Source organism: Scophthalmus maximus, chromosome 4, assembly GCF_022379125.1.
Source record: "Scophthalmus maximus strain ysfricsl-2021 chromosome 4, ASM2237912v1, whole genome shotgun sequence".
NCBI lineage: Eukaryota > Metazoa > Chordata > Actinopteri > Pleuronectiformes > Scophthalmidae > Scophthalmus > Scophthalmus maximus.
In genome coordinates this window covers 25,862,373-25,876,982 of record NC_061518.1, presented here as the reverse complement: position 1 = coordinate 25,876,982, position 14,610 = coordinate 25,862,373, and the positions used below count along the sequence as shown (strand labels likewise).

At 42.9% G+C, this 14,610-nt stretch overlaps 1 protein-coding gene across 1 annotated transcript in view; it reads left to right on the top strand.

Annotated features, from left to right (window-relative positions):
- The window catches only part of LOC118302419 (mucin-2), a 46,125-nt gene that overhangs the window by 19,365 nt on the left and 12,150 nt on the right, over positions 1-14,610 (top strand). Inside the window, exons 28-36 of the mRNA XM_047331603.1 lie at positions 669-712; positions 842-1,045; positions 1,175-3,379; positions 3,806-4,081; positions 4,274-5,397; positions 6,103-6,604; positions 8,459-11,039; positions 13,005-13,414; positions 13,871-14,104. Of these exons, the coding sequence (XP_047187559.1) occupies positions 669-712; positions 842-1,045; positions 1,175-3,379; positions 3,806-4,081; positions 4,274-5,397; positions 6,103-6,604; positions 8,459-11,039; positions 13,005-13,414; positions 13,871-14,104 (7,580 nt within the window). The remainder of the gene's footprint in view (positions 1-668; positions 713-841; positions 1,046-1,174; positions 3,380-3,805; positions 4,082-4,273; positions 5,398-6,102; positions 6,605-8,458; positions 11,040-13,004; positions 13,415-13,870; positions 14,105-14,610) is intronic.

Sequence of the window (14,610 nt, the reverse complement as noted above, 5' to 3'; positions counted from 1 at the left end):
GCATTTATCTCTTTTCAGAAGGACATTACTGTCCAACATCATCCGTTTGAGATTAGGTTGGAAATGTTTGCACAGATGAATGAGCCAAAACAAATAATGGATGGTCGGGTAGAATTTGAAAGGTGCAGTGACTTTTGGTCACCTGGTGGTCAACATCCATCCTGAGTGATCCCATCAAAGCAAGACAGCTGTGAACACATACAAGATGCATTTGAAATCAGATCAGTCAGACCACAGGAGGTCTGGGATGCATTTGCAGTGTAAACGCAAATCAGGAAACATAATTTAACGTGACTGTAAATAATATTCACCTTGCTTCACTGTTTAAAGGAGGTGTCCAAAAGGTAAGGACACCCTGCAAAGTTATTTAGGTTAGTTTACAAATGAAATGAAATATTTAAAATTTCTGCCCCCTTACAATTTTTGTTGTATGAAGTGTTTCTAACTGGTCATAAAATTGTACTATTGTGTGGAGTGGATTTTGAGCTAAGTGAAACATGATTAATTCAATTTGGCACTGTCTGGCTTTGGGTGCATTCATATCGGTTATGACAATGTATTTAACAAAAAGCGATGGATTGAAAGACTGACCTGAAAATTAGCATTTTGTGCAAACTGCAATGAGCCAAAAGTGAGTAAAATGACCGCATTTGCCTTCTATTTCAAAGCTCCTGTACATTTTCTGGAATATCATGCAGCTACAATATGAACGGTAGGTGCATATATTTTTTTTATTTTATTTTGTTTGGTGGGGTATGTCATACACATACATGGGCACAAACACACATACACACACACATATTTGTATAACAATTTTAAAAGAGGATACTCTTTTTTGCAGATTGTACATGCTTTTTAAATGGAAAATACTACACATATGGGGAGACTATCTACAAGACCACAGATGGGCTAGGACACTGCATTAGAGCTGAGTGTGGGGCTAATGGAACTGTGACAAGGAACATCTACCCCTGCTTCACTTCCACCACACCTAGCACTACGTCAGTCCCCTTTTCATTTAGCACAGCTGGAAAAACAACCACAGGTAAGAAAATTTAACAACTTTACAAGATTTATTTGATACAAATTCATATAATTATACATAAAGCAATTGTTTATGTAATCAGTATGGAATTCTGTAAGATTTTTTTAACAACTTCTTATTTTATCACAGTTGTATTTACTGCATCAACAGGAACCAATATCACACCACAAAAAACCACATCACAAGCAATAACGACATCTGGAGTTAAAACTACCACCTCAGTGCCTGGTGTCACAACTACAAGCGCAGAAACAACAGTTGTTACATCAAAACCATCTGTTAGTACCACAACGACTGAAGAAGCTACAACAACCACTAAAGGAATTACAACTAAACCCGAAGAAACTACAAAATCAAAGGCAACAACAGTTAAGGTCGAGACAACAACACAACCTAAATCCACCACTGGACCAGTGACAGCCTCTACCACTAGTGTGGTTGAAACTACCACCTCAGTGCCTGGTGTCACAACTGTAAGCCCAGAAACAACAGTTGTAACATCAAAACCATCTGTTAGTACCACAACGACTGAAGAAGCTACAACAACCACTAAAGGAACTACAACTAAACCCGAAGAAACTACAAAATCAAAGGCAACCACAGTTAAGGTCGAGACAACAACACAACCTAAATCCACCACTGGTCCAGTGACAGCCTCTACCACTAGTGTGGTTGAAACTACCACCTCAGTGCCCGGTGTCACAACTACAAGCCCAGAAACAACAGTTGTAACATCAAAACCCTCTGTTAGTACCACAACAACTAAAGAAGCTACAACAATCACTAAAGGAACTACAACTAAACCTGAAGAAACGACTAAATCAAAGGCAACCACGGTTGAGGTCGAGACAACAACACCACCTAAATCCACCACTGGTCCAGTGACAGCCTCTACCACAAGTGTGGTTGAAACTACTACCACAGTGCGTGGTGTCACAACTACAAGCCCAGAAATAACAGCTGTAACATCAAAACCATCTGTTAGTACCACAACAACCAAAGTAGCTACAACAATCACTAAAGGAACTACAGCTATACCTGAAGAAACGACTAAATCAAAGGCAACCACAGTTAAGGTCGAGACAACAACACCACCTAAATCCACCACTGGTCCAGTGACAGCCTCTACCACAAGTGTGGTTGAAACTACCACCTCAGTGCCTGGTGTCACAACTACAAGCCCAGAAACAACAGCTGTAACATCAAAACCATCTGTTAGTACCACAACTACTGAAGTAGCTACAACAATCACTAAAGGAACTACAACTAAACCTGAGGAAACTACAAAATCAAAGGCAACAACAGTTAAGGTTGAGACAACAACACCACCTAAATCCACCACTGGTCCAGTGACAGCCTCTACCACTAGTGTGGTTGAAACTACCACCTCAGTGCCTGGTGTCACAACTACAAGAGCAGAAACAACAGTTGTAACATCAAAACCCTCTGTTAGTACCGCAACAACGAAAGTAGCTACAACAATCACTAAAGGAACTACAACTAAACCTGAGGAAACTACAAAATCAAAGGCAACAACAGTTAAGGTCGAGACGACAACACCACCTAAATCCACCACTGGTCCAGTGACAGCCTCTACCACTAGTGTGGTTGAAACTACCACCTCAGTGCCTGGTGTCACAACTACAAGCCCAGAAACCACAGCTGTAACATCAAAACCATCTGTTAGTACCACAACTACTGAAGTAGCTACAACAATCACTAAAGGAACTACAACTAAACCTGAAGAAACAACTAAATCAAAGGCAACCACAGTTAAGGTCGAGACAACAAAACCACCTAAATCCACCACTGGTCCAGTGACAGCCTCTACCACTAGTGTGGTTGAAACTACCACCTCAGTGCCTGGTGTCACAACTACAAGAGCAGAAACAACAGTTGTAACATCAAAACCCTCTGTTAGTACCACAACTACTGAAGTAGCTACAACAATCACTAAAGGAACTACAACTAAACCTGAGGAAACTACAAAATCAAAGGCAACAACAGTTAAGGTTGAGACAACAACACCACCTAAATCCACCACTGGTCCAGTAACAGCCTCTACCACTAGTGTGGTTGAAACTACCACCTCAGTGCCTGGTGTCACAACTACAAGCCCAGAAACAACAGCTGTAACATCAAAACCATCTGTTAGTACCACAACAACCAAAGTAGCTACAACAATCACTAAAGGAACTACAGCTTTAACTGAAGAAACGACTAAATCAAAGGCAACCACAGTAAAGGTCGAGACGACAACACCACCTAAATCCACCACTGGTCCAGTGACAGCCTTTACCACTAGTGTGGTTGAAACTACCACCTCAGTGCCTGGTGTCACAACTACAAGAGCAGAAACAACAGTTGTAACATCAAAACCCTCTGTTAGTACCACAACTACTGAAGTAGCTACAACAATCACTAAAGGAACTACAACTAAACCTGAGGAAACTACAAAATCAAAGGCAACAACAGTTAAGGTTGAGACAACAACACCACCTAAATCCACCACTGGTCCAGTAACAGCCTCTACCACTAGTGTGGTTGAAACTACCACCTCAGTGCCTGGTGTCACAACTACAAGCCCAGAAACAACAGCTGTAACATCAAAACCATCTGTTAGTACCACAACAACCAAAGTAGCTACAACAATCACTAAAGGAACTACAGCTTTAACTGAAGAAACGACTAAATCAAAGGCAACCACAGTAAAGGTCGAGACGACAACACCACCTAAATCCACCACTGGTCCAGTGACAGCCTTTACCACTAGTGTGGTTGAAACTACCACCTCAGTGCCTGGTGTCACAACTACAAGCCCAGAAACCACAGCTGTAACATCAAAACCATCTGTTAGTACCACAACTACTAAAGTAGCTACAACAATCACTAAAGGAACTACAACTAAACCTGAAGAAACAACTAAATCAAAGGCAACCACAGTTAAGGTCGAGACAACAAAACCACCTAAATCCACCACTGGTCCAGTGACAGCCTCTACCACTAGTGTGGTTGAAACTACCACCTCAGTGCCTGGTGTCACAACTACAAGAGCAGAAACAACAGTTGTAACATCAAAACCCTCTGTTAGTACCGCAACAACGAAAGTAGCTACAACAATCACTAAAGGAACTACAACTAAACCTGAGGAAACTACAAAATCAAAGGCAACCACAGTTAAGGTCGAGACAACAACACCACCTAAATCCACCACTGGTCCAGTGACAGCCTCTACCACCAGTGTGGTTGAAACTACCACCTCAGTGCCTGGTGTCACAACTACAAGCCCAGAAACAACAGCTGTAACATCAAAACCCTCTGTTAGTACCACAACTACTGAAGTAGCTACAACAATCACTAAAGGAACTACAACTAAACCTGAGGAAACTACAAAATCAAAGGCAACAACAGTTAAGGTTGAGACAACAACACCACCTAAATCCACCACTGGTCCAGTGACAGCCTCTACCACTAGTGTGGTTGAAACTACCACCTCAGTGCCTGGTGTCACAACTACAAGCCCAGAAACAACAGCTGTAACATCAAAACCATCTGTTAGTACCACAACAACCAAAGTAGCTACAACAACCACTAAAGGAACTACAGCTTTAACTGAAGAAACGACAAAATCAAAGGCAACCACAGTAAAGGTCGAGACGACAACACCACCTAAATCCACCACTGGTCCAGTGACAGCCTCTACCACCAGTGTGGTTGAAACTACCACCTCAGTGCCTGGTGTCACAACTACAAGCCCAGAAACCACAGCTGTAACATCAAAACCATCTGTTAGTACCACAACTACTAAAGTAGCTACAACAATCACTAAAGGAACTACAACTAAACCTGAAGAAACGACTAAATCAAAGGCAACCACAATTAAGGTCGAGACAACAAAACCACCTAAATCCACCACTGGTCCAGTGACAGCCTCTACCACTAGTGTGGTTGAAACTACCACCTCAGTGCCTGGTGTCACAACTACAAGAGCAGAAACAACAGTTGTAACATCAAAACCCTCTGTTAGTACCGCAACAACCAAAGTAGCTACAACAATCACTAAAGGAACTACAACTAAACCTGAGGAAACTACAAAATCGAAGGCAACCACAGTTAAGGTCGAGACAACAACACCACCTAAATCCACCACTGGTCCAGTGACAGCCTCTACCACAAGTGTGGTTGAAACTACTACCTCAGTGCCTGGTGTGACAACTACAAGCCCAGAAACAACAGCTGTAACATCAAAACCCTCTGTTAGTACCACAACTACTGAAGTAGCTACAACAATCACTAAAGGAACTACAACTAAACCTGAGGAAACTACAAAATCAAAGGCAACAACAGTTAAGGTCGAGACGACAACACCACCTAAATCCACCACTGGTCCAGTGACAGCCTCTACCACTAGTGTGGTTGAAACTACCACCTCAGTGCCAGTTGTCACAACTACATATCCAGATGAAGTCACAGGAAAGCCAAAAACAACAATTGAAATCACAGGACCTCAAGTCACGGCTACTGTGTCTACAAGTGTACAGACAGGAACAACTTTCAAAGGTACAACTTCTATTGGCCCAATTACACAGACACTTCCACCAAGCACAACTGTTTATGCAACAAGTACAATCACAGGACAACCAACCGCAACTACAGCTTCGTCCACTACTTCATTATTAACCACAACTACAAGCCCAGAAACAACGGTTGTAACATCAAAACCCTCTGTTAGTACCACAACAACCAAAGTAGGTACAACAACCACTAAAGGAACTACAACTAAACCCGAAGAAACAACTAAATCAAAGGCAACCACAGTTAAGGTTGAGACAACAACACCACCTAAATCCACCACTGGTCCAGTGACAGCCTCTACCACTAGTGTGGTTGAAACTACCACCTCAGTGCCTGGTGTCACAACTACAAGAGCCGAAACAACAGTTGTAACATCAAAACCCTCTGTTAGTACCACAACAACCAAAGTAGCTACAACAACCACTAAAGGAACTACAACTAAACCCGAAGAAACAACTAAATCAAAGGCAACCACAGTTAAGGTCGAGACAACAACACCACCTAAATCCACCACTGGTCCAGTGACAGCCTCTACCACCAGTGTGGTTGAAACTACCACCTCAGTGCCTGGTGTCACAACTACAAGCCCAGAAACAACAGTTGTTACATCAAAACCCTCTGTTAGTACCACAACAACCAAAGTAGCTACAACAACCACTAAAGGAACTACAACTAAACCCGAAGAAACAACTAAATCAAAGGCAACCACAGTTAAGGTCGAGACAACAACACCACCTAAATCCACCACTGGTCCAGTGACAGCCTCTACCACCAGTGTGGTTGAAACTACTACCTCAGTGCCCGGTGTCACAACTAAAACCCCAGAAACAACAGTTGTAACATCAAAACCATCTGTTAGTACCACAACTACTAAAGTAGCTACAACAATCACTAAAGGAACTACAACTAAACCTGAAGAAACGACTAAATCAAAGGCAACCACAGTTAAGGTCGAGACGACAACACCACCTAAATCCACCACTGGTCCAGTGACAGCCTCTACCACTAGTTTGGTTGAAACTACCACCTCAGTGCCTGGTGTCACAACTACAAGAGCCGAAACAACAGTTGTAACATCAAAACCCTCTGTTAGTACCACAACAACCAAAGTAGCTACAACAACCACTAAAGGAACTACAACTAAACCCGAAGAAACAACTAAATCAAAGGCAACCACAGTTAAGGTCGAGACAACAACAGCACCTAAATCCACCACCGGTCCAGTGACAGCCTCTACCACCAGTGTGGTTGAAACTACCACCTCAGTGCCCGGTGTCACAACTACAAGCCCAGAAACAACAGTTGTAACATCAAAACCCTCTGTTAGTACCACAACAACTAAAGAAGCTACAACAATCACTAAAGGAACGACAGCTATACCTGAAGAAACGACTAAATCAAAGGCAACCACAGTTAAGGTCGAGACAACAACAGCACCTAAATCCAGCACCGGTCCAGTGACAGCCTCTACCACCAGTGTGGTTGAAACTACCACCTCAGTGCCTGGTGTCACAACTACAACCCCTGAAACAACAGTTGTAACATCAAAACCCTCTGTTAGTACCACAACAACCAAAGTAGCTACAACAATCACTAAAGAAACTACAACTAAACCTGAGGAAACTACAAAATCAAAGGCAACCACGGTAAAGGTCGAGACGACAACACCACCTAAATCCACCACTGGTCCAGTGACAGCCTCTACCACTAGTGTGGTTGAAACTACCACCTCAGTGCCTGGTGTCACAACTACAAGAGCCGAAACAACAGTTGTAACATCAAAACCATCTGTTAGTACCACAACAACCAAAGTAGCTACAACAATCACTAAAGGAACTACAACTAAACCCGAAGAAACAACTAAATCAAAGGCAACCACAGTTAAGGTCGAGACAACAACAGCACCTAAATCCAGCACCGGTCCAGTGACAGCCTCTACCACCAGTGTGGTTGAAACTACCACCTCAGTGCCTGGTGTCACAACTACAAGCCCAGAAACAACAGCTCTAACATCAAAACCATCTGTTAGTACCACAACTACTGAAGTAGCTACAACAATCACTAAAGGAACTACAACTAAACCTGAGGAAACTACAAAATCAAAGGCAACAACAGTTAAGGTCGAGACGACAACACCACCTAAATCCACCACTGGTCCAGTGACAGCCTCTACCACTAGTGTGGTTGAAACTACCACCTCAGTGCCTGGTGTCACAACTACAAGAGCCGAAACAACAGTTGTAACATCAAAACCATCTGTTAGTACCACAACAACTAAAGAAGCTACAACAATCACTAAAGGAACGACAGCTATACCTGAAGAAACGACTAAATCAAAGGCAACCACAGTTAAGGTCGAGACAACAACAGCACCTAAATCCAGCACCGGTCCAGTGACAGCCTCTACCACCAGTGTGGTTGAAACTACCACCTCAGTGCCTGGTGTCACAACTACAACCCCTGAAACAACAGTTGTAACATCAAAACCCTCTGTTAGTACCACAACAACCAAAGTAGCTACAACAATCACTAAAGAAACTACTACTAAACCTGAGGAAACTACAAAATCAAAGGCAACCACGGTAAAGGTCGAGACGACAACACCACCTAAATCCACCACTGGTCCAGTGACAGCCTCTACCACTAGTGTGGTTGAAACTACCACCTCAGTGCCTGGTGTCACAACTACAAGAGCCGAAACAACAGTTGTAACATCAAAACCATCTGTTAGTACCACAACAACCAAAGTAGCTACAACAATCACTAAAGGAACTACAACTAAACCCGAAGAAACAACTAAATCAAAGGCAACCACAGTTAAGGTCGAGACAACAACAGCACCTAAATCCAGCACCGGTCCAGTGACAGCCTCTACCACCAGTGTGGTTGAAACTACCACCTCAGTGCCTGGTGTCACAACTACAAGCCCAGAAACAACAGCTCTAACATCAAAACCATCTGTTAGTACCACAACTACTGAAGTAGCTACAACAATCACTAAAGGAACTACAACTAAACCTGAGGAAACTACAAAATCAAAGGCAACAACAGTTAAGGTCGAGACGACAACACCACCTAAATCCACCACTGGTCCAGTGACAGCCTCTACCACTAGTGTGGTTGAAACTACCACCTCAGTGCCTGGTGTCACAACTACAAGAGCCGAAACAACAGTTGTAACATCAAAACCATCTGTTAGTACCACAACAACTAAAGTAGCTACAACAATCACTAAAGGAACTACAACTAAACCCGAAGAAACAACTAAATCAAAGGCAACCACAGTTAAGGTCGAGACAACAACAGCACCTAAATCCAGCACCGGTCCAGTGACAGCCTCTACCACCAGTGTGGTTGAAACTACCACCTCAGTGCCTGGTGTCACAACTACAAGCCCAGAAACAACAGCTCTAACATCAAAACCATCTGTTAGTACCACAACTACTGAAGTAGCTACAACAATCACTAAAGGAACTACAACTAAACCTGAGGAAACTACAAAATCAAAGGCAACAACAGTTAAGGTCGAGACGACAACACCACCTAAATCCACCACTGGTCCAGTGACAGCCTCTACCACTAGTGTGGTTGAAACTACCACCTCAGTGCCTGGTGTCACAACTACAAGAGCCGAAACAACAGTTGTAACATCAAAACCCTCTGTTAGTACCACAACAACCAAAGTAGCTACAACAATCACTAAAGGAACTACAACTAAACCCGAAGAAACAACTAAATCAAAGGCAACCACAGTTAAGGTCGAGACAACAACACCACCTAAATCCACCACTGGTCCAGTGACAGCCTCTACCACCAGTGTGGTTGAAACTACCACCTCAGTGCCTGGTGTCACAACTACAAGCCCAGAAACAACAGTTGTAACATCAAAACCATCTGTTAGTACCACAACTACTGAAGTAGCTACAACAACCACTAAAGGAACTACAACTAAACCCGAAGAAACTACAAAATCAAAGGCAACCACAGTTAAGGTCGAGACGACAACACCACCTAAATCCACCACTGGTTCAGTGACAGCCTCTACCACTAGTGTGGTTGAAACTACAACCTCAGTGCCTGGTGTCAAAACTACAAGAGCAGAAACAACAGTTGTAACATCAAAACCCTCTGTTAGTACCACAACAACCAAAGTAGCTACAACAATCACTAAAGGAACTACAACTAAACCTGAGGAAACTACAAAATCAAAGGCAACCACGGTAAAGGTCGAGACGACAACACCACCTAAATCTACCACTGGTCCAGTGACAGCCTCTACCACCAGTGTGGTTGAAACTACTACCTCAGTGCCCGGTGTCACAACTAAAACCCCAGAAACAACAGTTGTAACATCAAAACCATCTGTTAGTACCACAACTACTAAAGTAGCTACAACAATCACTAAAGGAACTACAACTAAACCTGAAGAAACAACTAAATCAAAGGCAACCACAGTTAAGGTCGAGACAACAACACCACCTAAATCCACCACTGGTCCAGTGACAGCCTCTACCACTAGTTTGGTTGAAACTACCACCTCAGTGCCTGGTGTCACAACTACAAGCCCAGAAACAACAGCTGTAACATCAAAACCCTCTGTTAGTACCACAACTACTGAAGTAGCTACAACAATCACTAAAGGAACTACAACTAAACCTGAGGAAACTACAAAATCAAAGGCAACAACAGTTAAGGTTGAGACAACAACACCACCTAAATCCACCACTGGTCCAGTGACAGCCTCTACCACTAGTGTGGTTGAAACTACCACCTCAGTGCCTGGTGTCACAACTACAAGCCCAGAAACAACAGCTGTAACATCAAAACCCTCTGTTAGTACCACAACAACCAAAGTAGCTACAACAATCACTAAAGGAACTACAGCTTTAACTGAAGAAACGACAAAATCAAAGGCAACCACAGTAAAGGTCGAGACGACAACACCACCTAAATCCACCACTGGTCCAGTGACAGCCTCTACCACCAGTGTGGTTGAAACTACCACCTCAGTGCCTGGTGTCACAACTACAAGCCCAGAAACCACAGCTGTAACATCAAAACCATCTGTTAGTACCGCAACAACCAAAGTAGCTACAACAATCACTAAAGGAACTACAACTAAACCTGAGGAAACTACAAAATCGAAGGCAACCACAGTTAAGGTCGAGACAACAACACCACCTAAATCCACCACTGGTCCAGTGACAGCCTCTACCACTAGTGTGGTTGAAACTACCACCTCAGTGCCTGGTGTCACAACTACAAGCCCAGAAACAACAGTTGTAACATCAAAACCATCTGTTAGTACCACAACTACTGAAGTAGCTACAACAACCACTAAAGGAACTACAACTAAACCCGAAGAAACTACAAAATCAAAGGCAACCACAGTTAAGGTCGAGACGACAACACCACCTAAATCCACCACTGGTTCAGTGACAGCCTCTACCACTAGTGTGGTTGAAACTACAACCTCAGTGCCTGGTGTCAAAACTACAAGAGCAGAAACAACAGTTGTAACATCAAAACCCTCTGTTAGTACCACAACAACCAAAGTAGCTACAACAATCACTAAAGGAACTACAACTAAACCTGAGGAAACTACAAAATCAAAGGCAACCACGGTAAAGGTCGAGACGACAACACCACCTAAATCTACCACTGGTCCAGTGACAGCCTCTACCACCAGTGTGGTTGAAACTACTACCTCAGTGCCCGGTGTCACAACTAAAACCCCAGAAACAACAGTTGTAACATCAAAACCATCTGTTAGTACCACAACTACTAAAGTAGCTACAACAATCACTAAAGGAACTACAACTAAACCTGAAGAAACAACTAAATCAAAGGCAACCACAGTTAAGGTCGAGACAACAACACCACCTAAATCCACCACTGGTCCAGTGACAGCCTCTACCACTAGTTTGGTTGAAACTACCACCTCAGTGCCTGGTGTCACAACTACAAGAGCCGAAACAACAGTTGTAACATCAAAACCCTCTGTTAGTACCACAACAACCAAAGTAGCTACAACAATCACTAAAGGAACTACAACTAAACCCGAAGAAACAACTAAATCAAAGGCAACCACAGTTAAGGTCGAGACAACAACAGCACCTAAATCCACCACCGGTCCAGTGACAGCCTCTACCACCAGTGTGGTTGAAACTACCACCTCAGTGCCCGGTGTCACAACTACAAGCCCAGAAACAACAGTTGTAACATCAAAACCCTCTGTTAGTACCACAATAACTAAAGAAGCTACAACAATCACTAAAGGAACGACAGCTATACCTGAAGAAACGACTAAATCAAAGGCAACCACAGTTAAGGTCAAGACAACAACAGCACCTAAATCCAGCACCGGTCCAGTGACAGCCTCTACCACCAGTGTGGTTGAAACTACCACCTCAGTGCCTGGTGTCACAACTACAAGCCCAGAAACAACAGTTGTAACATCAAAACCCTCTGTTAGTACCACAACAACTAAAGAAGCTACAACAATCACTAAAGGAACTACAGCTATACCTGAAGAAACAACTAAATCAAAGGCAACCACAGTTAAGGTCGAGACAACAACAGCACCTAAATCCAGCACCGGTCCAGTGACAGCCTCTACCACTAGTGTGGTTGAAACTACTACCACAGTGCCTGGTGTCACAACTACAACCCCAGAAACAACAGTTGTAACATCAAAACCATCTGTTAGTACCACAACAACCAAAGTAGCTACAACAATCACTAAAGGAACTACAACTAAACCTGAGGAAACTACAAAATCAAAGGCAACCACGGTAAAGGTCGAGACGACAACACCACCTAAATCCACCACTGGTCCAGTGACAGCCTCTACCACTAGTGTGGTTGAAACTACCACCTCAGTGCCTGGTGTCACAACTACAAGCCCAGAAACAACAGCTGTAACATCAAAACCATCTGTTAGTACCACAACAACTAAAGAAGCTACAACAATCACTAAAGGAACGACAGCTATACCTGAAGAAACGACTAAATCAAAGGCAACCACAGTTAAGGTCGAGACAACAACAGCACCTAAATCCACCACTGGTCCAGTGACAGCCTCTACCACTAGTGTGGTTGAAACTACCACCTCAGTGCCTGGTGTCACAACTACAAGCCCAGAAACAACAGTTGTAACATCAAAACCATCTGTTAGTACCACAACAACCAAAGTAGCTACAACAATCACTAAAGGAACTACAACTAAACCCGAAGAAACAACTAAATCAAAGGCAACCACAGTTAAGGTCGAGACAACAACACCACCTAAATCCACCACTGGTCCAGTGACAGCCTCTACCACTAGTGTGGTTGAAACTACCACCTCAGTGCCTGGTGTCACAACTACAAGAGCCGAAACAACAGTTGTAACATCAAAACCCTCTGTTAGTACCACAACAACCAAAGTAGCTACAACAATCACTAAAGGAACTACAACTAAACCCGAAGAAACAACTAAATCAAAGGCAACCACAGTTAAGGTCGAGACAACAACAGCACCTAAATCCACCACTGGTCCAGTGACAGCCTCTACCACCAGTGTGGTTGAAACTACTACCTCAGTGCCCGGTGTCACAACTACAAGCCCAGAAACAACAGTTGTAACATCAAAACCCTCTGTTAGTACCACAACTACTGAAGTAGCTACAACAACCACTAAAGGAACTACAACTAAACCCGAAGAAACTACAAAATCAAAGGCAACAACAGTTAAGGTCGAGACGACAACAGCACCTAAATCCACCACCGGTCCAGTGAGAGCCTCTACCACCAGTGTGGTTGAAACTACCACCTCAGTGCCTGGTGTCACAACTACAAGCCCAGAAACAACAGCTCTAACATCAAAACCCTCTGTTAGTACCACAACTACTGAAGTAGCTACAACAATCACTAAAGGAACTACAACTAAACCTGAGGAAACTACAAAATCAAAGGCAACAACAGTTAAGGTCAAGACGACAACACCACCTAAATCCACCACTGGTCCAGTGACAGCCTCTACCACTAGTGTGGTTGAAACTACCACCTCAGTGCCTGGTGTCACAACTACAAGCCCAGAAACAACAGCTCTAACATCAAAACCATCTGTTAGTACCACAACTACTGAAGTAGCTTCAACAATCACTAAAGGAACTACAACTAAACCTGAGGAAACTACAAAATCAAAGGCAACCACGGTAAAGGTCGAGACAACAACACCACCTAAATCCACCACTGGTCCAGTGACAGCCTCTACCACTAGTTTGGTTGAAACTACCACAAGTGTACAAACAGGAACAACTTTCAAAGGTACAACTTCTATTGGCCCAATTACACAGACACTTCCACCCAGCACAACTGTTTATGCAACAAGTACAATCACAGCCCAACAGACCCCAACTACAGCTTCGTCCACTACTTCGTTATTAACCACAACTACAACACCATGTGTCTGCATTATCGATGGAACTTCATATAAACCTGGTAGGTGACTCTCCATTTGTAATTTCATATGCATCTTGTTTTATGAATTCATGGGTCTGAACATTGGAGGTAGAATTCCATCACCTATATTTTCTCTTTATTTATACATTTACTGTAACTGTATAAAATTTCAACCATGGTTAGTTAAACAGTTTTGGTGCAATTTACATTCTTTTTTCTTTAGAAACTGAAAAGTAGGGTGTTTTACACTTTTGATAAAAACTCAATGTCAAAATGCTTTAAGCTTGGTTTATAATGAATATTAGCATTTTCTTTTTAGAATCCATGGTTCTGCGCTAATCAATTGCACATGCTGGTTTTCTGTTGTTTTTGGCATTAATATCTGAAAAATGATATTGTATTTGTTTAGCTTACTCAGTTTTGCATGCATGTCTATAATGTGTTTGATTCATTTATCTTACCTGTTAAGTCCACATATCTGAATATTATGTTCATAATTCGTTATTAAATACCTGTCTCTGGCCATCAAACAGTAGACCAGAGCT